The sequence below is a fragment of the Melopsittacus undulatus genome, chromosome 2 (assembly GCF_012275295.1).
Source record: "Melopsittacus undulatus isolate bMelUnd1 chromosome 2, bMelUnd1.mat.Z, whole genome shotgun sequence".
Lineage (NCBI taxonomy): Eukaryota > Metazoa > Chordata > Aves > Psittaciformes > Psittaculidae > Melopsittacus > Melopsittacus undulatus.
The window spans coordinates 17,907,683-17,935,248 of NC_047528.1; the positions used below are offsets into that span (position 1 = coordinate 17,907,683).

Consider the following 27,566-nt stretch of genomic DNA (forward strand, 5'->3'; position numbering starts at 1 on the left):
CCCCCAAAGTTTCGCCCACTTATTTATTTATTTGCTTGCGTGCGCCGCGCTGCCGCAGAGCAGCAAGAGCCGCTCCACGCCGTGCCTGGCGCTGGAAGCGGCTCTGTATTGCAGCAGGTAGGGCTGAGCGCTAGGACCTCGGAGAATCCTTCCAGCAGCAATCAGGACTACCTTAAACCCAGCCCAATGCCTCTTCCTGCGCCAGTCTGCGTGCTGGATGGAGATCCACAGTCAAGAGCTGCAGCTCAGTGCTGGAGTACAACATTTCACAGGGAGCCCTGCAGAAGCAACACCTGTTCCGAGCCAGCCAAGAAAGACACAAGCACTTGTATGTTGCTGCTTTGCTTGTGGATCGTCAATAATCCTAAACCAGTGGACATCTGCTGAGCCTCCTGAGAATTCTGGATAATAGATTTGGACGTCAAAAGTTTTTTTTTTTCTTTTTTCTTTTTTCCTTTTTTTTTGGATTTATCTCAGCCAACAACGTGAGATTTACCCCCTCCCCCTTTGCAGGATTCATGCTGATGTATGCAGTCTGTTATAGAGTAAAAACAGCGCATGCCTTTCTGGAGTCAGAATCCATAAATCCTGACGTAGCCTGTGCATCTTAAAAAAAAAATCCCTATAACGCCTAGGTATTTAAGTTGCTATGGTCATTCTTATCTTAAACCAAATGGAGAAACTACGGATTTTTTTCTTTATTACAGTTGGATGGGCTGAAGACCGTATTGCTTGCTAAGAGCTGGGGATATATGCATTTATATAGATATACACATCTATATGTTTATAAATATGTCAGTGTGTGAGTATAAAGTGGTGGTTTCTTAGACTAACTGGTTTGACCTTGAACCTGTACCAGTCAAAACAGAATATTACTTTTATTTATGCGTTTAATGGATTGAAGAAAGAACATTTTCTCTGTAACTGCGCTAGGGAGGGGAGAGGAGTGGAATATACCTAATCTTATATCTCCTGGGTTTGGCACCATCATTATTGTTTATCCTTATTCTCTAAAAGCAGAATCTTCTGATGGCTCCCTTAGGTGAAGTTGGGAACTATTTCGGTGTGCAGGATGCAGTACCCTTTGGGAATGTGCCCGTTTTGCCGGTGGATAGCCCGGTTTTGTTAAGTGACCACCTGGGTCAGTCTGAGGCAGGTGGGCTGCCCAGGGGCCCTGCGGTCACGGACTTGGACCATTTAAAGGGGATCCTCAGGCGGAGGCAGCTATACTGCAGGACTGGATTTCATTTAGAAATCTTCCCCAATGGTACTATCCAGGGAACCAGGCAAGACCACAGCAGATTTGGTAGGTATTATCCTTAACCCTTTAGTAGCCATGTGATGAAATACGGGGACAGAACTGCGGGCGGGGGGACGGTGGGGTTTGCGGGGACGTGTGGGGGGTGCTGCTGGCTGAGCCGTGGAGGGGAACACGGATGTGTCCGCGGTTGCGGGTGAACAACAGCTGCTGGGCGGGAGCCCCGCCGGAGTCTCCACGCTGGGGTAGCGATGCTGTGTAGCCCCAAGTTCTGCTTCAGAGCAGGCTCGTACCGGGAGGCGCTGGTGGCGGCAGTGGCATTTTTGCTTGGGACGTTTCTGATGGATGATTTGATTTCGCGAGTTTAAAGGGGTTTAATCATTAATCCCTACAATTTAAAATTCACCGAGTTTCCTGAAGGGAGTGGCTGTCGTCCTGTACGCAAATTAACAAGGGCTTTTCTTTCGTTTGCCGATTACCTGCCCTAGTAACTGCTCGAAATGCAAACCCAGCCTAGTTCGCTTCTCGGCGCGGCTTCACCGGGAGCGTCCGCCGACCTGCACCCAGCGATCGGTGCCCGGCGCCCCGGGAAGGAGGGAGCGCAGGTGGGGTCCGTACTCACCCGAAACCCGCCGGGTAGCCTGCGCTAAACGCTGCCTTTCCCGAGCTGGGTGGCGTGTCCTGCTGGCAGGGAGTTCGCAAGAGCGTTCCCTGGATCTCATTTCCAGGGGACGCTATTTGTGAGTCAGCAGCCAGGACTGGAGGGCTCGTGGCTCCAGCCGCTCTCCAGAGCCTGTGCCCGCTCACCCGGGAACCCCACACCCGAGGCAAGCGGGCCTGGAGCTCCTGTTACCAGGGAGCCTCTTTAAGGCCCTGCAGACAGAATGCACGAAAGTAACTAAACCAGCCTGAATAAGCTGATTCTTTGGGTTATTGTTGAGGTTTTTTTTTAAGGAGGGGTGAGGAAAACATGCCAGGTTAGCTCGCCACGCTCCCAGCTGTTGGAAGGAGTTAACTTGTGAGAGAACAAACCTGACAGCACTTAGATTCGGTCGTAAAAACAAAGTCCTGTGGTGATTTTTTTTTCTGTCTTCGTATTTTAATGCCAGATGTTGAACGATATCGAAGCTGTATTTTATTGCTTTGTGAAGCTGTTTAGATAACGCCGGTATGGTAGCAGACGATCTCCAAAGGGCGCAGAAGGAAAGGGACGCGGGGGGGAGGGAAGCAGAGCGCTGAGGCTCGCATGGGCGCGGGTTTATACTCCAACCCTGACTGCCGCTGCGCCCGAACATCCTCACACTGCTCCCAGGCTCTGTCTCCTGCGGAGTTTGAGGGGGTCGAGGCTGTCCCGGGGGCGCAACATCCACGCGTGCTGGCGAGAGAAAGTGCGGAAAGTGTTTGAGGCAGCCGCGCAAGGAGGGGAGTGGGGGAGTTTTCGCATCCAGGCATTTTGCTTGACACACACAGGCAGACGCTGTAGCACAGCCGCAGGTTTGCCGCTGCGGGTGTGGGCACACAGAGCGGGCGTGGAGCGGGGCCGGCGGCAGGTGTAGGGCTGCCACGGCGCTGTGCGCACCGGCAGCAGGGGCTGGGGGGGCCGATAGTCCCGGGGGATGGCCGCCAGCTGCTCCCTTCACAAGGCGGCAGCAACCACGTTATTCGCGGCGTCTATTTTTACAAATGGCTTTCCAGCCGCAGTTGTAGGAGCTGACAATTCCCTTGCAGCGCCTTGGCTTTAAATAGATGTATTTTGTCTTTTTTTCTTCCCGGTTTGTTCGCCCTCTCCTCCCCAGGACGCACCCCTGTGATAACTCCTCTCCCACAGAGAGCACCGGTGATGCCCCTACTCTGTGCAGGGTCGAGCAGACGGGGCAGGGCAAAGTCACGGCATGCGTTGGGACTCCCGGCTTGTTTGGGGGCGGGGAGGGCATCACGGTGCTTTTATATGGGTGCCATGACATTGCTGTTGTGTTTGCCGGGAGGTCACCGAATAGCTGATGCTGTTTTGGTTTTGGTGATAGGAAGGTCTTCCGATGATCCTGGGAAGGTCGGCATCCCAACTCGGGAGCTACCTGGGGGAGCCCGGGCTGACTTGTTCTCCTCTCAGCGTGTGCGGGAAACCTGCATGGGGGGGGGGGGGGGGGGGGGGGGGGGGAAGGGGGAGGGAGATCTGGGGGAGCTAGTCAGCAGAAGTTTTCCTCCAGGAATAAGGAGGACAAAGAGAAAATCCCGGGGGCTGCGAGTAAACTCCTCCCTGAGCGCTGCCCTGTGGGAATCCCCCTCCCCTCACACACGCGCACACACACGCGCACACACACGCGCACACACACCTCTGGAGAGACATCAGATAAGAGTAATTCTTTTGTGATGCTATGTTGGATGTGTGCCTATTGCATACAATAAGCCGAGCCATATTGTGTGTCTATACTCGCCCGGTTCTGGGAGCCCTGGCATTTCGCAATTCCTGCAGCAAGATGTCCATCTCTCAAAGAAAAGCTCCTCGGGAGAGCCCGGCTCGGTCCCCCCCGTAATGTGATCGCAGGTGATCAAAGCTTTATCTCACCCGGGTCACAAGGGAAAGATTTTTGAGGCAGTCTCCTTTAGTCTAGGGCATTTGCTAAGACAGTGGAGTCATTGTAAATTCAGGAACTCTGTAACAGTGGAGAGGCGTGTCTCTGTGCGTCAGCACAAGTACTGCATGCACAGCATTAAAAAAATAGGAGCATGCAGGAAAAGGAAGGAAAAAAAAGCTTGTCAGCAGGTGACCTCCGCTCCCCGGGACTTGCTGCTACAAGGAACCGCTGCGTTCATCATCCGCGGGAGCCGCGCAGCCGCCCGCCCTCCCGCCTCTCCAGCACGCCCTGCCCGCTCCGGCCCTCTGGCTGGCAACGCCGGGCAGGGCACGGGGTTCAGCTCCGGCCGGAGGGCCCTTCTGCTGCTGGATGCCGGGAGCCGGGGCTGCACCCTCCACACCTCCCTCATCCTCAACCCGTTCTGTCTGCGGGGAGAGCCGGCAGACCAGGGCGAGAGGGGGAGGTGATGCATGCAGAGGGCTCTGGCCCCCGGGTGTGGGAATCGAGGGGCCAGGTTTTGGAGCAGCTCCCACAGTCTCTTCTGCTATTGAGCGTTGCGGAGGGGATGCGAGCGGCTGGGGGGGCGAAGGCGCTGGAAGAGCCTCCTGGGGGGCCGTGGCTGTCTGCACTCCCGCCTCTTAATTGGCATCCTGTGGAGGAGCTGGCGGAGCGGTGGCAGCTGCGAGCGGCGGGACGTGTCCCCGCGGCGCGCTCTGAGCGGCCGAGCGCCGCAGCCGCCGGGGTGGGGGGGATTCGCCGGGGAAGCCCCGGCCCCGGGCTGGCTTCCCGCAGCTTCCCAGTCGCGAGGGGCTGTGCGGCCCTCTCCCCTCTGCTCTCCCCCGGGTGGATGGCTGCCTCTCGAACACACGGCAGCACAGCCCCAGAGACCCGCTCCGCCTGCGGGCCCTCGCCGTTGTCTTTCTCTCCTCTTCCCCTGGAAGTCGTACAAAGAAGTGGCTGGCAGAGATGCTCGTTTACTGTATTCGTTGTCTTGTATGGTATGTTAGGGTGCTCAGCGGAAGCTAAACTCTTTCAATCTAGCAATACAAAGAGAGCCTATATATAGCCAAAGACAAAAATGTGCAAAGGGCGGAACAGCAACAACAAAAAGATGTGTAGCTGCAGAGATGTCCGCTGCTTAAAGCCAAGGCAAATGCTGTTGTAGGTCTGTTGCTCACCAGAGCTAGACTAGGTGGAAGTCAAAATTTCACACTGTGTAAGCGACCCACCTCCTCTCTCCTGTGAGCCTGGCAGGACAGCAGGGCTGCCTTCATGGCCACACTGGTGCCCTGCTGCCATTCATCATTGTCAAAGCTGCGTCATGTGGAGGAAGGTGTGTGAAGGGCTGATGGGGACATGTAAAGAATAACTTTCCCCAAAAGTTTCTTCCTAACCCCTTTGTGGAGAAGTAGATCTTTCATTAAAGAAACCAGTGTCTGACAAGAAGATATTCTGCATCCTATGTACTGAGACAGTTATTTTATCTCTACTTTTTTTTTTCTTCCCCATTTCTTATAAATAGGGCCTGAGCTTCTAAAGTTTGCAGCTGTCCTGATTTTTGTTTGGTCCATCCTCATTTTGAATAGGAATATCTATTTTAATATCTGGTTCAGGTCCTAAGTGCCATCTGTACATTGCAGAAACCATGCAGCGAAAATATTCACTGGAGTGTTGGGCCACATCATGCAGTCCTTAAACTGGCAAGATTTGTGTAAGACTGCATGCTTGGCCTCAGATAATCTCTTGAAGGACTTAAAAGCATGGCACACACAACTTGCTGTGAATAGGCTTTTGAATATTTCAAATTAAGAAGTTTCTAGTCTGATCTCAAAGATCATACAATCATAGAATGGTTTGGGTTGGAAGGGACTTTAAAGATCATCTCGTTTCAACCCCCCTGCCTTGGGCAGGGGCATGCTCTTTGCCAAGTACTGTAAATAAATTTTCTGCACTTACAATAAGATGTGACAATGCTTTTTGTGTTCTTTTGATATGCTAAGCAGCATGCACCCAAATATTTGAAATGAGGACAGCTTTTAAAGACTACATTTATACTGAGGTGAAAGATGCCAGACTTCCTAACTTAGCTACAGTATGGGATAATACACACTTCACATAAGATTTAACCTCAGCTAAAATTTCTTGGTAATATGTATCAGGTAATATGATAGTTTGGTAAAAGCTTTACAGAAAAAGCCTGAGTAAGAAATCTGGAAGTATTGCATGTCCAGATATAATGGGAATGTTTAAATAGTTTCAATGGATTGATTGTATCTGAAGTACTACATACACCAGCTGAACAGCATGCTACCACATTTTATTACTTAAAAAAAAAATCCTTAATTACTAAATATTTCCTCCCAGTATATTTTATTTGTGCATATGTAGAGAATAATTTAAGATGTCCAGGCCTAAAACCAGGGTTATCAAAACAGTAAGAATATGGTGTTTGTAGTACTGAATAATATATAAGGTAATGATCAATAGTCACTTACAGGGAATACATTTCATCTTTGCATTAGCTTGTCCATAAATTTTCCCTATTGGCTTCAACTTGTGTTGTGTTGGATTTATGTGATTCATGCCTGTTATTGATTACTGCACAACTATTTTGAGGGAGATGCCAAATTAATTGTTAAAAAAAACCCATGAAAGTGCTTTTTTAGTGGCCATGTGAGACTCAACAAATACTGCATGGCTGTTTTATTATTTAATCTAAATATAGTTTCTATTAAGCTTTAAAAATAGTTACATGGTGTGCTTAGACATGCAAATTCACAAAAACATATTGAAAATGCTACTCTAGGCTTTATTTTGTGGCTCAGAAAGTAGCGTAACACAGGAGTGTGCTTCTGAACATTGCTGGCTAACTCCTGTGGAATCATTACAGTCCTAAACAAGCATTCCCACATAGGAAGCAGTTTCCATTTTTTCCACAGGACTTGTAGGCTTATGCAAGGCTTGGCTGGTAGCATCCTCATTGAGGAGAGAAGGATGCCAAAAAAAAACCTCAGACCTTCTTTTTGATACAGACACTTGCTGTACCATGCGCATGATGCTGAACCTAGGAGCTTTGTAGAAGCAGGGCTTCTCTGCAAAACATTCTTGTCTCTAGTGCACAAATGTTCATGTGAGCTTGTTATTATGTGTATGGGAAGAATTAATCATTTATACACTATTACTTAGGTTTAGAATATATTAATTTTCAAATTTGAGATCAGTTAAAAATAACACACCAAAGGGAACAGTTACTATCTAGACAGAAATGTGTGAGACTATACTAAGGATTTTCAGTTCTCAAGCCTCTGGAAGGTTATACTGTGAGTAAATATTTCCTCATATTCCTGATGCCTGGAAGTAGATCTTTTGGTTGCATGTGTAATGATTTTTATCTGATAATTCTGATTCAAATGTATTTTTTCAGAATTTATTTTGCAAGACAAATTTCACAGGTTCTTAAATACTGCTTTTTCTTTGCATGTATGACTTGTTGTGCAAACCAGAATATGACTGACATTTAGATCTGTGTTTAGAAATGGTGAGAAGGACTGAGAGTAATTTTTTAATTTGGTATATTCATGCTGTCTGCAATGCATCATTCTAGCAGAGACTCAAAGAACTTCACCGGTCAACTATTGTAATTGAAGATAGATCCATTTGTTCCTCATCTTCCTCCAAACAACTCTGAAAATGGGAAAACACCTGTGAAAAGAGCTGCTGTTGCTCCAGGATCAGAAAGAAAGTCTTTCAGTGGAAACAATATGTGCATTGTTTGTTTTTCCTGCTTTTTATAGGTATACTGGAATTTATCAGTATAGCAGTGGGCTTGGTCAGCATCCGAGGAGTCGACAGTGGACTCTACCTTGGAATGAATGAGAAAGGGGAACTGTATGGCTCGGTAAGTTCCTGATAGCCTTGGGCAGTTGTGATCCTTATATTCTATGGGAAAAATACTTGGCAGCTCCTACAAGCTCTCATTGCATTAGATGTTTTATTAGCACTGTTTCTGTTCTAAATATCTTGCAGTCTAATTCAAAGCAAAACCCTGTGGGTGGCCTAACAGATATGGGAGAATGAAAAGGTGACAACATAAGGAATGAGTAATAATGCGGATAAACAACAATTTAGGTATAAGCAATGGAAACTGGTGGTCAGAGCTGGTCACTGAAGACTAAAGGAAGTATCATAGAATCATAGAATAGTTAGGGTTGGAAAGGACCTTAAGATCATCTAGTTCCAACCCCCCCTGCCATGCGCAGGGACACCTCACACTAAACCATATCACCCAAGGCTTAATCCAACCTGGCCTTGAACACTGCCAGGGATGGAGCATTCACAACCTCCCTGGGCAACTCATTCCAGTACCTCACCACCCTAACAGTAAAGAATTTCTTCCTTATATCCAATCTAAACCTCTGCTGTTTAAGTTTCAACCAGTTACCCCTTGTCCTATCACTACAGTCCCTAATGAATCCTTCACCAGCATCCCTGTAGGCCCCCTTCAGATACTGGAAGGCTGCTAAGAGGTCTCCACGCAACCTTCTCTTCTCCAGGCTGAACAGCGCCAACTTTCTCAGCCTGTCTTCATATGGGAGGTGCTCCAGTCCCCTGAATATTCAAGATTGCTGTTAACTCATCCCAGGTATAAATATTAGGTCCCAGAAACGGATCTAATCTTTCTGAGACTCCGATAGGGTCCTCTAATAATTGCCCAATTTCCTTTTTGAATTCTCTAATGTCCCCTGAGTTAAGGGGAACAGACACATACCCTACTCCAGGTTGTCCTTTCAGTAAAGACCTAAGGTGAGACCTTTTGTGTGTAGGCAGAGAGCTTTCTAGGAACTAACAAAAGTAGTAGGCATATGTGGATGAGAAAATGAGAAATAGGAGTGGATAAAAGTTGTAAAAAGGTATATGAACGAGGGAAAAAGTTGGTGGTTTTGTCCTGAAAGTTTAGCTGGTGGTCTCTGAGGGATGATGGCAGCGGGAGAGAGTAACGGGGGTGAGGAAGGAATAAAACTACCACTTTTAGACATGGTAGTTAGGCTGGCTAACCAGCCTACCTGCAGCTGATGTCTGACTGTTCTTAGCAACATGGCCTGTCCTGTGGCAGAAGGGTGTGTGTGTGTGTGACCCTTACCTGGCAATAGTTGAGACATCTGATGTATTACACTGGGGTTCACACCCTGAGTATCATCATCAGGTCATCATGTGCAGGGAGAATCTGAAATCTGTGGAAATCAAGCAGGCAACTCCCCAAATAGTAATGGGCAGGCTGCCTCTTCTGCTAGCAATGTATCAACCTCCAAAGTTGACAAGGACTTGAGAACAAGTTATATTTGAGGAAGAGGATGGCAGGTTTGAAAATTAAGCAAGTGCCTAGAGTGAAGGGAGGCTGTGTATCCACTGGGGTTCAGTAGAAACATGGTGGAGAAGGTGGCAATAGTCAACTGATTGTGGAAATTTTGCAAAGAGGCTTTAGGTGAAGTGTAAGAGTGTGGCTGAAGGTACCTGTATCAGAGGGGAGTAATTGTAACTGGGAAAAGGGTGGGGAGGAAACTGAGTGGGGCAGCAGTGAGGGTGAGCGGAAATGAGATGAATGGACAGGTGAAAACAGAGAAAGAGGGAAGTTCAGCTTCCATATACATGATCCATGGTGGAACATGAGGAAGTAAGATCAGGAAGGACAGCAGAAGTGTTTTTATAGGGTTGTGCAGGTTCACTGATCCCTTCCTAGTAATATTTTGTGTGAGAAAGGGAAGATAGAGAGGAGAAGGAGACTGTCTTCTGAGTCAAGAGCCAGCTAGGGGAGTAAGCCAGGAGATACAGATCATGACAGTGTACGTGGGAGGCAGAAGAAGAGGTGGTAGGATGAAGGTCAAGGCTGGGATGGAGAATGTGTGGACATGGGAGAAGGGGAGATGCAGAGATGGTGAGAACCAGTGAGCAGGAAAGGCCAACAAAAAGCCTTTACTAAATGGCAGTATGGAGGAGGAAAAGGTTGGAAAGATGGAGAAGAAGAGAGAAAGCAAATGAATACAATGACAAATGTGACCAAGTTGCCTGTGAGGAGTAAGTTGTCGTAAGTCACAGTCTTTGCGCTGCTAATGAATGGTATAAAGAACTGGTGAAGTCACAAGTACTTTTATAGCTCAGGCAGCAAGAAGGCAGAACAGCAACAGTAATATGAATCAGTAATGTTGATAATCATCAATAAGAGTAGTAATTTAAACAGATAAACATAGAAAACCAGTTACTCTGTACTTCAGATATTCAGAAAAAGAAAATGTGGGTATTGACAGAACTCAAATGCATAGATTTTGAAAAACAAATGTTACCTCACTTTTCTGTGCAGTTTATATTTTGTGTTTGCAATATGGTTGACTGTCGGAGTGAATTACTCAAAACATTCTTTGTTGAGGAAATATGCACAAGAAATTATTTGTAAATTACTAAGCTTACTGTATTAACAAAATAGTTGTTTCATGAACAGCAGTTCTAAGAGAGCCTGCTTTCCTAGGATTTTGTGTCTCACAGTCTAAGACATGGGTCTCCCTGACTTTCAGTCCCTGCTGTAACACAAATTTCTCAGGCTTTTGTGTTTCTCGCATGAGAAAGAGACAGTGTTAACTGTCCCTGCACACTAGATTCTCATTTTGCAGGGATTGCATAGCTCACCACTCCCAACTGGGATGTGCAAATGTCTTCTTTACTCTGCCTCTGATTAGTTGCAAAACTGATAGGAACTTAATTTTCTTAACGACCTTTGCCTCCTGATTGAAACTGGTTGAAAAGCTAGGGAAGGACAGGCGGGCAGATGGATGTATAATATAATTGGATAACCTTTTTTTCCCTAAGAAATGACATTAAAAATATAAAACCATTCATAATGGAGAACTGGCAGTCTACAGGGCCAGAATGAAAAGTTCAGGTTAAAATCTGATGGATGATATGGATTATTGTCAGCATCCAGAGATGTGACTTACTAAAGAGTGATGGTAATTGAATTACATTACTTCAAATGAAATATAACCTCTAATGGCTACTCAGTGTGATGATGCTTTAAAGCCTTGTCAACACTAGCAATCCTAGTGCCTATATTTCAGCAACTGTCAGCTCTCATAGAAACACTGAGATAAGCAGGCCTCAGAGCAGATTTTCATGAGAATTGGCTGGACATTTTTAAGTGACAGTGTTTTGTTTTGGTTTTGGTCAAGAAAATGGAATTAATTAAAAATAAAGTCCTGTGATGGGAATACATGTTGTGGTTTGAACCAGAAGCAAGCACAATCCAACACAGAATTACCTTTCTGGAGAGAGAGAAGATCAGTTTAACTGGAATTAGTTTTGAGACTGATATATGATAAACTGAGGTTCAAGTTTTTCACCTGAATTAAGTGGAGCAGTCACTTGAGTTGAACTGTTCTTTAGTGCCAGCAATCTGTCCTTGTGCTGCCTGTACCAGGAGTTGAGTCCCAGTGTCTTGGTTTTTGCACTCAGGGCTGTCAATAGCACCAGCTTTGTCATGGAGCAGGTACACTTAAGAGGCTGTAAACATGTTGTCTAAGGTGGGAAACTATTTTCTTAGCAGCCTAAGAAATACCTAGCATTTTGGATCTAAACAGGTGTGTTTCTGCAAGCATTCAGTATTGCAGCACTTGATGCTGCCAGAATGGATGCCCTGTGTCTACGACACTATCATATTTATATTCAAATTGCTGCATGAAAATATGTTAGGTGTGAATCAAATCAGCATCCTAAAAGACTTCTATCCTTCTATATTTGTGCTTGAGACATTTGGCACAGGAAGATTTTTCCCAGCATATTTGTGGTGCCAGTGTAGATGTGACATATGGTGAAGCAGAGCAGCCAGGATGGGTGATTGCTGCCAATTTTCATGAAAGGCAACAGTAAAGACAGTTTCAGCATATCTTCATCAGACATGTTCCCATTGGCCTTCTCAAAGTGCTGCTTTCCTCCTAGATTAGATGCTTGACAGCCTCTTCCCAACTTGCTACTGTTATAGCAGTTCCTACTGCATTTTCTGGTTAAAAGAGCACAGTGACACTCCTGCTGCTCTCAGGCAATGATGTATAACATAGGGTGGCTGTTGTCAGGTTCCTCCTCATCCCACAGATTTAGCCAGAGAAAGCTGAAGGTACATGTATATGGTACTGCATGGAAGCCAGTGGTAGCTATGTAGGGATGTCTTGAAGGCTGGTTAGTGACACCTTTCCCTCCTATCTTGCTCTGTTCCTGCTCTCCCTTTACCTTGCCTTAGCCTTGCAGCCTGCAGCTGTGGTGCATCATGTTTCACAACAGCTACTGTGCTTGTCACTGGAGAAGAGGAAACTACAGTTAGGACCCGAAGGGTGTCAAGACAAGACACAAATACCCTTTTAAGTTTAGATGCTCCTTGTAGCTTTTTATTGACAGAATTAGGAAATACTCAAAAGCAAAACAGAGTGCTGAAACAGGCATATCACATTGATCTCATGTTTTGAAGTGATATTTGTTCAGTTCAGAGCTTGTGCAGTTAAATGGAGATGCTTTTCACATTATAACAGAGGCCAGGCTGGATGAAGCCTTGGGTGATAAGGTGTGGTGTGAGGTGTCCCTGCCCATGGCAGGGGGTTGGAACTAAATGATCTTAAGGTCCTTTCCAACTCTAACTATTCTATGATTCTATGATCCTTCCAGAGTGCCAAATGGCTCTTGCCAACATCTCTGGCAAAAGTTAGCAAATATGTCTTAACTATGCTCCTTCATGCCATGTCATGGAGTGAGGGAGGTCTTTCTGATAAGTCCTAGGACTTTCATGTGCTGTCCCATCCTCATGCTGCCCTGTAATGTTGCTCTTGGAAATATTTACAGCAGACAGTGATGCTGGTGTCTCCATTGCTCCTTGCATTCTTGGCAGGTGGCAGAAGGCAGCTCAAGCTGGATGCTCAGAAAGAAATTGGGAGTTGGCAGATCTGGAGCAGCTACAAGGGGAGCTGTGCAGAGAGGGATGAGGAAGGCAGGAGTGCATATGGTGGAGTTGCTGGGGAAGGGGAAGAGGGCTAGCAGTGCTTGGAAGGAGGGGGGAGAGGATTGAAGAGGGAGAGGCTTCATGTTCCCACAGAGCAGCTGGGAAAGAGCCAAAGAGCCCAGATCTTAGTCAGGGAGGGACGCTCCTCACCTCTGGGTTTCAGACTTACAGGGTGTGTGCAGCAAAGTGAGATTTAGGACTGCTTATAACAGGGTAATAAATTGCTGTCCTTCAAAAAATCAGCTGAAAACTTGTTTGTCCAAATGTTTTTGGGACACTAAACCTGCCTTTTGCTCTTAAAACTACTGGGGAGAGGGTGGAGGAGACAGAGAAAGAAAGAGTACTGTCCTTGAAGAAACATGTTTTCCCAGTAAGAGTGCAGGGAGGTGATGATATGCCGCTTTATTGTCCTAGCCAGGCTGCACCTGCAGTGCTTTGTACTTTTGTTTGGGTCTCCACAGTCCTGGAAGGACTATGTGGCTACAAAGATGTTCAAACAGATTTTGTTTTTTGACAAAAAAGGGACAATTTTCATAATTTACTGAAAATTGGTTCGTGTAGGTAAGGATTTGTTTAGCTGCATTCTAAAAATATCTTTTATGCTCCTGTGCAAATAAGGGAAGGGAATTGTTCAGCCCTTCAAATGGTAGGTCAAGGTGCACAGAAACAACGTGAAGAAAAAACAGGTTGAAGGTGCATGTTGGGAACAGTATTTGGGTCAAGTATACAGTCACTGCAGATATCTCAGAATAGGATAGATAAATAAATTACCCTGCAGTGTTATTCACACTTTCCTGTTAGTGTTAAACACCTCTGATCTAAAGCAACTGAATAGGCCTCAGATTCATTGGGGTTTTTTTAATAATCTGGATTATCTGTCAGTGTACACACAGGTACCTGTGGGTGAGATGAGCCTGGAAGCAGGACAGTTGCAGCACACAACTCCCTCTAAAGGGAGAATTAAATGCAATTTCCCTGTGTGAAAGTGCACACTTTCTAGGCTGAGAACGGTCAGATCCCAGGAGGCGTAATTGTTACACCAGCAGGTTTAACATCCTTCTACTTGTTTATAAAATAATAAAGTGCTTTTTGGTAAATGGTACAAATGGTGAAGGGGCAGAGGGCAGTTCCTGGATGTCTGGTCTCCCAAGAGTGGTCAGGCTTTCCACATGAGCAGTGTTGCTCAGGAGAACCTGGCACTCCTGTGATCAAAAACCCAGTGGTGTCTTTTAGCAGAAACAGTGATTTGTGTCTTCCTGAGTAAATCTGCTTTAAGCAGATGAGTTGCAAGAAGGAGGCCTGTAGCTAATTCTAAAGGGCACACTTTGAGGTCTGAAGAGGCCCAGTTCAAAAAAGATGCTTATAGTTCTGAATGTGAAAGAAACGTGAAGCCTTGTCAGAGATGCAGAAATCCCATAAAAATGGTATCCCAGCAAGGGTGAAACTGCTGGCAAACATCTGGAGACTAACAGGCCGAAACAGGGTCTGTGAGGAATGGGAGATGGGCAGGCTGTAGAAAAACACACCTTAAGAGGTGTAAAAGTACTGGGTTAAAATGGGAATTGCTACAATAAATCTGACTGAGACCCTGAAATATACACTAAAATATAAAGCAAAAATTTTTAAGTTATATAATTGGAAAGGAAACAGGAGTTTTTACAAATACGGTGCGTTCAGGTGGGAGTGTAAATGCAATATGGTCAGAACACGCCTGCTAACTGAGTTAGCTGGTGTTTCTGATAGACTCCTTGGTGGTAACGTGGGGCTGGGAGATTTCGTGTTGTGTGATGAACAAAGGGAGCCGGGGCACTTTTAACATCACTGTTAAAAGAAGAGGCTATTTTCCCTCCACCCATAAATCTCATCCCTTCTGCTGTCACAAGCATTTCTCTTGCTACTTGGTGAACTGAAGTGGGGAACTGGAAAATAACTGGGCCAAGCAGAAAGGAAGATGAAGCATAAGATGAAGCCACTGTGAGCCCCTCCTAGGTCACTGCAAGACACAGTGCAAAAGTGGGAGCAAGCCTGGGAGAGGGAGGGTTTACTTCCTTCCAAGGCAATGCAGGCCTTGTGTGTTTGTCATCCATAGCTGTGTGGTTTGTGTCTGGCTGGGGCACGACCTAGGAAGCTGGAGGGTTATCAGCTTGACGGGGATTGTGCCTGGGGCGTAGGAGCGCAGTTTTAAATGCAAGAGTAGAGGATGACCTGAAAGTATGTGCAAGATGAGTTTATTGAAGCTGGATAAATAGTTTCAGGCAAGCCTAGTATTTTATTTTGAGTAGGATTTTCTAGAAACAGGAAATACGGTTGTGCTAATCTGCAAGGCTGTGTTAGGTATGACCCACAGAAGAGAGCATTCGCTACAGTGGGTAAAATGGGTGTCAGTAGAACATTTGTGTAATAGATGGTGAAAAAATTAAGAGAAGACAGCAGTGAGGTGTGTTGAAAAGTATTAGACTGAGTGGAGCTTAGTGGAGAGTGGAGCTATTAGTGGAGTTTTTATGGATTGGTCCTTGGACTGGTTTTATTCCCTGCTTTTATTAGGGACATTAAACATCTTGCCATAAAAAAAGTAGTAGGGTGTCACTGAAATTGTTGCAAAATTGGGAAGGCAGACAGAAGGCAGCCTCACAGAAAGGACTTGTTGATCTAAAGTACCCAAAATGTTTATGCATGGGGCTCAGGAAGAGCTCAATTGGTGCCGCTGCCTATGACTCTGGTAGGATCCAGTCTGAATGCAAAGTACAGTTGGTCACTTGTGTTAAAGAAGATGAATTGAAACTTAAACAGGTGCAGAAAGGGCTTAATGGGATGATCAGAAGGGTGAAGAAGACTATCAAATGGTGAAGTCTAAAAGTCTTGGCTTATTTAGTGTGCAGAATGAAAACAGAGAGTATGCTTTTGGTCTCTGTCAGTGTGTTGAAGTTTAATAGCAAGGAGAGAAAAAGTCTTAGAAATAGAGGACAAGAATGAATTGGTTTGAATGGGTCAGAAGAAAGCTTAGGTTGGATTATGATGAAGTGTCAGGTCATGAGGAAGTGCAATTTTGAGCTGGCCTGAGGAATTTTTGGAAGGAGGTGGAAGATGAAGCATAAATGCTTTTTCCTGCACTGTACTGTAGGAGACAACTTCATAATTGTGGAATCCTTCTGTGTGAAAGACGAAGGTCCAACAAAAGCCCTGAAACTTCAGTTACTTAGGAAAATTTCCCTAGAAACTCATCTACTTCACCTCTGCAGATAGTCTCTCTCTGAATTTGGATAGCAGCCTTGCTGAAAGCTGAGTACTGTAAATGGTTCCCCTCAGGCTGAGGATGAGAGCATAAACTGCAACCCACTCAGCAAGATATGAAGGACTTTGCAGAAAATAAAGGTCTTCTGAGATGTGGGTACTGGTGAAGGAAGAATTGATAGGTGAATCCACACATTTAACACAGGTAATATGGGGAAAAGCTCTGTGAGAAAATGCAGCTATTGTGGTCTTTTTAAATCTCAGTCTGTTTTTTAAACCAGAATGTCACAGATTCGAACACCTGTCACCAAAGAGAGATCACCTGCTGATAGTGCTCTGTGGGATAGAGGCTACACTTTTCCTCAGGTCTTTGACTTTCCTCAAAGGACTTCATTCCAGATGCTTACTAAGGCTGAGGATCATTTTATAGGAGAGAAAACTCTCAGTGATCTCTTTATCTTGTGTGCAATTCTGTGCTGAACTTGGATTCTCACTACGTTCCTGGGACAGGAAAATGCAAAAATATCTCCTACCTGAATTATATATATATGTGTGTGTGCATGTGTATGTGTGTATAAAGCTAAGCTTTGGTAAAGCGAGATCCTCCTCAGATCTTAATTTAATGTCATAATTGCTTTCCCCTAGTTAAAGAATTTTGTGTTCTTACAAAGCCAGGGGATTGGAGGTGCTGCTTGAAGAGGCAGCCAAGGTGATCTGACACCTTGCAGAAGCCTCATTCCAGAAAGGCCAGTCCTGGTTCCCTGATTCCGCTGTGTGCTTCTGTTTCCTTCCTTGCTGCAACAGCAGTACTCGTCTGACCTGTCAGAAGGCTAATTTAGGGAAGCAAAGCCACAGAAGAAAGCTTGGAGTTGCTTTTTTTGCAGGGTTGCTTCTCTGCTGGTTTAGCTTCCTGAACTGGCTTGTTGCCTTTGTGGGCAAACACTAATGCTCAGGGGGGGGGAATCAGCTGCAGGGTGGGGTGGGAGAGACATTGAGCACTGCACTGTCCACAGTGGGTAGTTGTTAAATGGCATAACTGCATCACAAATCCAAATCCTACCCAGCAAGCAAGTGCAGGGCATGTTCAGTTTGAATGTCTTCAGATTAATTTCTTTGCATTTATGTAGCTCCCCAGTCGTTGCAGCCCTGAATGTTTCTGGAACTAGCCGTGATAATGATATGGAGGTGTGAAAAGGTTCAGTGTCTTCAGTTGATCTGAGAATACTATGTTGAAGTGACATGCTAAAAGGGCATCATCAGCAGTGACATACTGAGATATGCTTGGGGATTATTTGCTGCATCAGATAAAGATCTGATGTGCTCTGTTTCTGACTCAGGAGCCAGTGGGATGTGAACATGGCACTCTTCCCCACTTTACCATTCATCATTTTCAAAGGCAGAGTAGAAAAAAGTCTGCCCTGCGGGGACTTCATTAGGGATTTTGCCTAGGTTGAGATTTGCTTTGCAGTTTGAATGTGCTCAGGCTGATTTGGTGATGTGCAGTAATGCAGTTCGTTTGTGTCACATTCAAAAAGCTCAAGAAATAAAGCTTGTTACAGCGCAAATCCATTCCCCCCCCCTTTATAAAGTCCTTTGGTTTCTTTTTCTTTCCTTTTATAAGCCAGACCTCTGCTGTTACTTTTGATTTGAAGATCAGATGTTATATTCGTATTCCATGACTGCTGCTAAGGAAGAACTTGGTTTCTGATGTGAATGCTGCATGCTTTTGGGGTCTGGCCCAGGCTGCGCATTCTTTAATCTGCTAAATTTTACTCTTCAAATGTTAAACAATTATGGAGGCTACAGTGACTCAGGAGAAATTTTGACTTGCTTCTATTATTGCTGAAATGCCATTGACTTCAATGGAATCAGGATTGGACCTGGTCCTGTAAAACCACCAATTAATTTTATGGTTGTGTCAGCAGACCTTGATCCAGATAAGAGCTTTGCTCAATTCATAATTTTAAAAACCTAAATCCAGACAAAGTTTCTGCCTGTGAGAGTCCACAGTCTAATGACAGTCTTTTAACATGTGTTTATTGCTTTTGTATAGCAAGAGGGATTTTGGCCTGCTGATACCTTTGTTAGGACAGCATCTAATGTATAATCTGGACTCAGAACAGGAAACTTACTGGGGAAGATTTAATGAAAATCCTTTGAGTAATTTTAGAATACACAAATATAAAGTTTAAACAAAATCATAATTTTATTTTTTTCCTTATACTTCAAAATTTTGAGTTTTTTGGAAGGTTTGTGTGTGACTGATACGTGGTAGACCAATGCCTGGTCCTTGAGCTTTTCAGTCACCAGTTCTGTTGAAGTTGTTATTATATATCTTTTTTTCTTTTTTTTTCAGACAGATTGACAACTTCTGTCACCAAAGCTGAAATTAAATGCATAGCTAAAGTTTGACCCACTGAAAGACAGGTCCACTGATGTGTGTGTGTGTGAGGAGTAGGGGGCTCACAGAGGAGCTTTGTCCAGCACTTTCCAAAGGCTGGGTTAGGTGTGTCACTGAAAACTTCATTCACTGCACAGCAACACCAAAGATAGGTGTTTTTTCCAAGAAAGCTTAGGGAAATAATTTTTGTCCTGCTTATAAACTTAAACACTAAAGTTTTGTGTATCTAGATCCATGACTTTATGGTGGGATTGCCTCCTGGAAAAGGAATAGGGGAAATCCAGAGTCATCTCTGGAGAGACCACTTGTGAGAAATGTTTACCTATGGAGGAGCACTGCTGTCTAAAAGGGCAAATGTGACATGTTTTCTTCAGCAGCAGCTCATTGAAATGTTTGCCTTCCTTTGTGTCCAAAAAGGTGGGAGGTTAGCAAGCCTAATTTTTAGACAACTTAAACTGAATATAGAATTGAGTCCGGCCAGGTAGAGATCTTAAGAGTACCAACCCTCTGCTGTACTGCCCACCAAAACACTGTAGATTTTCAAATCTGTGTCAAACTTACTGGTTTCCAACACTCCAGTGTATGCTTGGCATTTCAGTGAGGAGGAATGGGTCTTCCCAAAATATGATAGCCTGTGATGTTTTGTTTGTTTGACAGCCCCCATCCAGAATGACAATGTGATCACTAATGTCTCTGTCCCCTGAGCTAGTATCTAGCAGGTAACTTTACATAAAATGAATAATAAAATATAGAGTCAGGCTTTTATTCATCAGTCCTTGAGCAAATCATCTTGCTGAAAGAATAAAACATGGAGTACTTTCATAGCATACATTTTTATCACTACATACGTATTATAGTTTGGTCCCTGTGGCAAAGTGTTGTATGAAGGACCCTGAGCATTCTGCTCTTTTTATGATGGTATTTAATAGCTAAGGGATAAGGTGCTTCTCTGATGATGGATAAATCCAGTCTGGGGGGTACTCACTGAGTGTAGAGGCTCATACAGATAAAGTACTTCATATCATCCACTTGCATGTGAGTTTAGCTGCTGACTTGTGCAAAAGGCAGCACTTTCTGCTGAAGGAGTGCTAACTTTCCTTTAACCCAGCCTTCTGTGCTAAGAGAATCACAGAACAAAGTAAAAAATACTGACAAAACACTGACACTATACTCCACATTAGTTCTATTTAAGGAAAGTGTATTTTATTTTAAAATCTTTATTCACTTAGAAGCTTAACTAGTATTTCAGGCTAAAGAGAGTGTGTGTGTGGCTGAGGGGTAACAGCGCTGGTTTGACACACATGTTGTCTTTTGATAGAAGAGAATTTGTGGAGTGGGGAGTTGAGGTAGGTCAAATTACAGCTTTCGGTAAATCTGAGCATGCCTGAAATGGTTCTTTTAATGTCTTAAAATATTTGCTGCCTTTTTATCATTGCAAGCCTGATCCAAGTTCCATTTAAGCTGATGGGAACTTTTCTCCTGTCTTCTTTAAAAATTGGCTCTAGCCCTCGTATCAGATTGCATACCACCTTGCTTTCTGATTCTTGGAAGGGTTCAGCCAAGCGTTATGAATTAGATGCTTAGATAACATTGATGACTGCAGTTCATGATTGTGCCAGGAAACCAAAAATAAAATAGAGGTTAGAAGTGTGACTAGTAAATGGCACAGTGTGGGCCCAGTCCTGCTGGCGCAGGAGGGAGGGGAACACACCTGCTTGTTTGTCATGTAAGAGTTGAATTTGTCCCAGTCCTGCTTCACTGTGGTATGAAGAGGGAAGGAAGCTCTTCAGCTTCCAAAAAAAATGGTGTTGTGACAGTTTCCGTGACCTGAAGCTTGTCCTTGGAGCTTTGTCATGATTCCCAACAGCAGCACGAGCAGACTTGAGGTGTTTAGATGAAAACACATTTTTTATCTAATGCACTTGGCTGGGCAGATCTGAGCATGGCTGCTGGCCAGCAGTCTGTGCTGGCAGATGAGAGCTCAGGCACAGTGGGTTGCTCTACCTATAATGGTTTAATATCCAGGAAGGGCATGTTTAAAGATTGACAAATGCTGCAAACTTGAAATCTCAAAGGGGTGGATATCAGTAAGACCAAGAGCTGTACATTTGGCAGTGGCAAAAACGGATGGAGATCTGATTGGCATCTCATCCTCCTGCACCTCATGTCAGAAGACCTTTGTAAACAGCCCTGTGATAGTGTAGCGCTGGATTCCAGTGTGGTCCCTCCAGAGGAGGTCCATGATGGAGAGGATAGCAATGGAGTCAATGGGACAAAGGGGAGAAACAATTAAATCCCTGTTGCACTGATGGTTTCTTGGGATTTTATTCTTGGTATTGGAGTCCTCTTGCTTTGTTCAGGAAGTTCTGCTTTTCTGTTGCCTTAATCAGAATGCGTAAGCCATGTATCTGTGTAGCTGTTGTGGCTTTTTATGATAACACTCCTAAGGGAACCAGGGTTTACTGGGTCTTAGGGACTTTGCAAGTTTTTGTGTGAAAGATGTTAATATCATAACTCCTCCATGGCAGCAGAACAGTCACACTTAGTTTTTTTTCCTAATTGGGGATCTATGTATAATAAAAACTTTATACAAAGTAGCTAGAAATTTAGAAGGAGAAACTAAGATGAATACTCCAACTCTGTGAAAGTACAAGGTGACCTCAGGTAGAGAGAATGCAATTACCCAAATGTCGTTTTGCGAGGACATCTTGCCTAATTTTCCTCATCTTATAAAAGGTGCCACAGAATATGAAATGCGTGTGAGTGGGTATGTGGCTATTGTCTTTGTGCTTCTTCTGGCTGTGCTGGGTTTCCTACTGTCTTTCTGAAGTGTTTGTGGAGGAGCACTGACACAAACACAAAAAAAGCAACCATAGTCCTTTTGGCAGACCTTTTTTTTCCCTCCTTTTTTCTCCTGTTCTCTCAAATTATTGAACAAAGCATTCTGAAAGAGCACTGCTTGGAGAAACTGTTCAAAGAAAATTCTGTGACATCCACCAAGTCAGGCAATGTGCAGAGTTTTTCTCGCACTGCTGTCTGGCTTGGAAAGGAAGGTGATGCTGCTCAGACACCAGCATTTGGCTGCTCACTGTGGCTGGAAGTTGTCCACCCAGCTGGAGACTAACAGGCTTAGCATGGGAGATCTGACAACACCACAGCAAATGCTAAACTACACCTTTATTATGATAACTCTGGATGAGTGTTAATCATTAGCTGAACACTGTATGTTCTAGAGACTGTTTACATTACAGCATGGGAAGGGCAAACTTCATGTAAAATGTGTGTGTTTCTTGGCAGAATGCAAAGAAAACCAGAAAATCACTTTGGAAGAAAATAGGGTTTTTTGTTGTTTCTCTTCACTACATATACAGTTTTTATTAACATCATGCACACATAATGATGGATTTTCATGAACTTATTTAGAAGACTACATATTTAAACATAATTTTAGTAAGACAGGATGGATTAACACAATGAGAATGTGCAGCAGGTACATAGGAAGTGCTGACTAGATCGAATACACTTCTTGTTAATATTTGTTTGGACTTCAGGATTAGGTGTTTGCTTGTGTCTCTATTGAATCAATGGCATAGAACAGAATCATTTACTAGACATAAAAGGTATTTGTTGTGATTTTAGGAATGATGGTCTGAAGAGATCTCCTTTTCTCAGGTTACAAAATAAAATTAAGTTATAGCCTTGTGAGGTTATATAAAAGAAAAAAAAAGAATATTGATATAGGACCCTGTACTTTGCTTTCAACCACTAAGCAGCATAAAGGTCTTACCATTCTTTAGTGTCATGAAACTGTTCTCTGAGCAGTGCACATGTGTATTTCCACTCATTTTCAGTTTCTTCACAGGGATATTTATTTTTTAACAAGCTGGCAAAACTTTCATTGTGATGGCTGTTAACTGTGTACTTTATTAATTTACAATCTCACTTTTAATCAATCCACCTGGAAATAGGATAACATAATTATTTTTCTCCCTGGTTAGATGGTGGACAATTTAGAGAGGGAAAGGGATTCTGGGCTTGCTAACATTGACCAGGCATTAGCAGATTTCTGAATTAAATCTGTCTTAGATTTTCATACCTGTGACATGTGCATCTTTGCACAATTTAATTATTTGAAAATTACAAGTTAAACAACAGGTTAAAAAAATCCCAGACAGACAAAGTGAGGAAATACAGTAACATGAAAATTTATTACTTTGTAGTGCAGAACTGCATGAGCATTCCTCACAGAAAACATGTGCTGTGTGGTGCAACATCTGATTTATATAATTTTTAAGTCACCTCCTTATTTGGCCTCAGAATTAAATGATTTGATCAAGGCAGGCAGCCTCCCCTTTCACAGGAATGTAGGTTACTTTCCATAGATGTTCCAGTTGGATATCATTGGTATTTGTGTCAGCCTTTGACAAAGATTGTCTAGTGATGTTAAGAATAGTGCAAGTAAATATTGGCACTGGAAAAATGTTAGAGAAGTCAGTTGGTGGAATAAAAATATTTAAAAATTGCTGTATTCTAGGGCTAAATCTTGCTTTTTGAGTGTGCATACAGTGACTTCCTAAAAGTCATAGCCAGGAGGGAAACCGCAAGTCATTTGTGATCAGGAAACACCATCTCTTTCCCATATAGAGAGAGCTGGCTTTCAGCAAGACTTTCCCACTCTAAACTGGTGAGGCAAGAAGGTGCTTGTTGGCAGGGTGGACCAGCCTCACACCTGTATTATGTTCATTTCTGGCTTGAATAAAGGCATGTGTGCTCAAAACACAAGAGTAAACTAGTGTTAATTACTGCTGTGGTAGTATCTACATGGTTTATTGGTGGACTTGGCAGTGTTAGATTAACAACTGGACTTAATGATCTTAAAGATCCTTTCTAACCTAAATAATTCTATGATTCTACATAAATGACTATCCTAGTGGATATTGGCTTCTGTCTGTCATGGTGTTAGATGAGCCATTATTATAAATATCTCCATGCCAAGGGAACAAGGTTATGCTGGGATTTTGGTCCCTACATTATTTATAGGGCCTGATCCAAGTCAACAACACCAATTTACTCCAGTCAGTGGTTGACTACAATCAGAATTTCTAGGCATCCTAGAATGAAAAGGTTTGATAGACTTATAAAGAAATTGTTTCACTTCTCTGAAAGTGTGATTATGTGTCCCTCTGCATCTGAACCTGAATCCTGATTGCTCTGTCAAATTCACATTGAAGTATTTGCCTACTGTTTGTACACAAATGTTTGAGAATTTTGATGAAGGCCAAAAGGATGTAGCTGTGTTGTAAGAGAACAAAAAGTGAAACCAGGATAAGCTTGTAAAAAAGATTGAGTTTGTAAGCCTGTAATCCATTGAACTCATCCAGAGCACAGTATGATACCAACCCTCTTATTCACTTCTGCTAGTTGAGGGTACCACAGCACTGTTCATGATCCATCAAATCTACCAGAGAGAGCAGCTATTTTAAAATGTCTCATCCAGGACATGGGGAAGTACTGTTCTTGCAAAGATAGAAATTTATGATGGTGCTAAAAAAAATGCAGATGAAGTGAATAATTAATGAATTCAAGACAAGACTGAAATATCTTCCAAAAATGTTGCTATTTTTAGGAGGGAGTGCTTCTGCAGTGCTTGTCATGTGATCCTGTTGCCTTCTGAGAGCAGGAGAACAATTTGAATTAGTTTCTCTTTTCCCATAGACCTATAGGCCAAGCATATAATATGCCTTAGCATCTGCTTCTGCCTTTCAGCAAACAAAGTGATTTTAAACCTCATGCAAAATAGAACAGTAATGAAGGCTGTACTTAAAGAAAGTCTTTATAGCAGCTGAATAGTTTTTATAGTAATTTTTACACTGAGGCTGTACAGGGGGGCTACTGCAATGTGTGTAACTTTCAGCTGCTGCTGAGATCCAGTAATACGCATTGCTGCTGCAGTTTCTCACTGTTGAAGGACATAGAGGCAATTATCAATAGGAGGTTACAGGATCTGGCCCATAGATAATGTTTCAATGCAAACAGATTTGTGCTTCTTTTTCCTATAACCAGTATGGAGTGCTGCTGTGTTTGAGCTACTTTGCACATTAAAAATGTTATAGTCAGAAATACCTCTAAAAGCAATGGTTATATAGAGCTGGCCTGTGCACATGCTTGTGTTTCCACACGTGCTTCTCAGCTGGACCCACAGGGAGTGAAATCTCCTGGTCAAACTGTAGGAGAGGGTGTGAGGGATGGGACTGCCACTGTTGTCTCCATCACAGGCTCCTCCTGTGACAGTCCAAGCTGCAGCCCCACCCGCATCCACACAGGGACATGGCTGCTGCCGTAGTGAATACTCAAGTGTTTAATGTCCAAAACCTGGTCCTGTTGTGGATTGCTTGTTCCTGAAGGGTTATGAGGTTCCCAAAGCCCAAAAAAGGGGAAGTTAGGAGCTGTGTGCTTGCTGCCTTTCTTGCCTGCTGGAGTTGCCACAGGCTGAATTTAGAAACTCTCCAAATCCCACCCCTCGAGGCACTGAGTAGGACCTTTTGCAGCCCAGTACCCAGTTCATAGGGGTGCAGAGAGGTGCTGGCTTGCTCTCCCCACTTGTGCAGGGGTTGCTCTCCCCAGGATGATTCCTGGGTGGAATAGTTCTTGGGTGACTCCTGCACCAGAATGGTTCAGGATGGGTGACTCCTGTACCACTCCTGAACAGGATGGTTTCTGGATGACTCCTGAAAGGTGCATAGGGCTCATTTGATCTGGCTGGAATTCTAGTACCCAAACCTGATAAGCTGCAGAGCTCTGCACCGGGAGCGGCATACTAGCCGTGCAGAGCAGCAATGAAAACATCAGGGCTGAAGCATGTTGCTTAGGGAAAAGGTTTTGAGGTGAGTCCCTATTAGCAGAGGTAGCCCCAAAGGTTCCTACAGCCTCAGGGCAAGCTGCAGACTTCTTCAGTGATAGTGGGTTTTGAGAAGCTCCTGGGTTAAGCCATGGATGGTGGCTTCTTGGGCACACTGGAGCTTGAGCTGTGGCTCCTTGGTTGTGTTCAGGCACACATTCACAACTCTAGGTGCTGTAAATACTTTGCTGCATCTGGGCGATGGTCTCCATTTTCCCTTCTCTGTGTATCTATCTAAAAGGACTGTTTTAAGATTTAATGTCTGTAGAGCACAGAGCTTTATAATAATTAGGAATTGATCCTCAGCTGGAAGCTGAATTTGGTCAATGTGACTGCTATTCGGGTGAGAACTCTTGTATGAAAAAATATAATAAATTATCATTTTTGTGCCAAGTGAAAAGACTATTTCCAAGCTAATTTTTCCAAGCTTTCCATTGGCTCTCACATGCTAGAACTCACTACTTTTTTTCCAGTATTTTTGCTCAGTCACTTATGTAAGTCCTTCCTAAATTGAGTCCAGTTATCAGGTGGCTTCTTCTTAGGCAAACACTATCTATTTAGACCAAAGGATGTAGCAGGATACACACAGACTAAGTGGATGAACTGAAAGCCATGGGAATCTGTGGCAGGGTGATGTGACAAATGGTTGATGTCTTCGGGGGATCCCGTCAGTAGGACAGGGCATGAGGACAGCCCTAGTAAAGCAAGCCTGGAGGAATTTCCTCACCTAACTTCATCATAGCACATGGGATTTGTATTCCTGCTTGAGTCTGTCTTGGATTGTGGCTCTGTGATAGAAATAATAAAGCAAATGAAGGGTAGAAAATTGTATCTTTTTACACTAATGAAATGCATTGAGTTCTCATGCAGTGAAAGGACACAGAGATTTGAAGGCCCTAAATTGTGTTACAGTGCTGCAAACAGGTTCTAATTTTCTTTATTTATGTCTGCTTGAATGTATGCAGTCGTAACTGAAGCAATTAGTTACAGAAGTCCAGCAATATGCAGGTGCTTGGGAATGCTCAGAAATTAAAATATCTGGTTTTGTTTTTGCTGTTGCTGTTTTGATTTGGGCAATGAGACTTGGAGAATCATTTTTGCTTCACATAGTTATCCACCCTTGTGACGGCTTAATGAAGTACCAAGCAATACTGTTTTACTTAGCTGAAACTGGGAGTATTGAAATTGTTCATTTTAAATTGTTTAATTTTAAATTGTTCATTTAAATTGAGCAAGGAGGTTCTGTGAAAACAGTAGTTCTTTTAAAAATAGATTTTTTTTTGATGCTGTCTATCTCCTTTACTACTTTTTCTTTTCTTTCCACAGGAAAAATTAACCCAGGAGTGTGTATTCAGAGAGCAGTTTGAAGAAAACTGGTATAACACATATTCATCAAATCTATATAAACACGTGGACACTGGAAGACGATACTACGTTGCGTTAAATAAAGATGGGACTCCAAGAGAAGGGACTAGGACTAAACGGCATCAAAAATTTACACATTTTTTACCTAGACCAGTGGACCCTGAGAAAGTACCGGAACTATATAAGGATATTTTAAGCCAAAGTTGACAAAGACAATTCCTTCACTTGAGCCCTTAAAAAGTAACCACTATAAAGGTTTCATGCGATGGGTTCTTATTGATTAGCTGTGTCATCACATCAGCTCCACTGTTGCCAAACTTTGTCGCATGCATAATGTATGATGGAGGCTTGGATGGAACATGCTGATTTTGTTCTGCACTTAAAGGTTTGTCCTCCTGGAGGAGAGCCTATGCCCACTCGCTTGATTTAGTACGAGAGGGAGCGCGAGAGAGTGAGTGCGAGAGAGAAAGGGAGAGGATGAATGGGAGTGAGAGCACGAGAGAGAGGAGCCAAGGGGAGGAGGAGGAGGAAGGCCTGATGCATGCTGGGGAATAGACACGCTTTTAAATTTTTGATCAGTTGTACTTCGTCATATATCAGCATAGCTGCCATTCTTTGATTCATCAGGATTTTTGGCTGGTGGCCTGCTCAAGCGTACGCTGCATTTACAAAGGCATGGAGGGTGCAGTCTTACTTAAACAAGAGACTTTTCAGTTAATCACTCTCTGGGTCTTACCCCACTGAGTTTAAAGCAAAGACCTCTTAGTAAAAAGATAAAAATAAAAAGTTAAATTTATTTATAGAAA

The 27,566-nt window shown here is 43.7% G+C and overlaps 1 protein-coding gene across 1 annotated transcript; it reads left to right on the forward strand.

Moving 5' to 3' along the window:
* Positions 1 to 78: 78 nt before the first annotated feature.
* Positions 79 to 27,566, forward strand: FGF9 (fibroblast growth factor 9). Its single transcript, XM_031049573.2, has 3 exons — positions 79 to 1,306; positions 7,629 to 7,732; positions 26,722 to 27,566. The coding sequence occupies exons 1-3, from the start codon at positions 1,030 to 1,032 to the stop codon at positions 26,965 to 26,967; spliced, it is 627 nt and encodes a 208-aa protein (XP_030905433.1). The 5' UTR covers positions 79 to 1,029; the 3' UTR covers positions 26,968 to 27,566.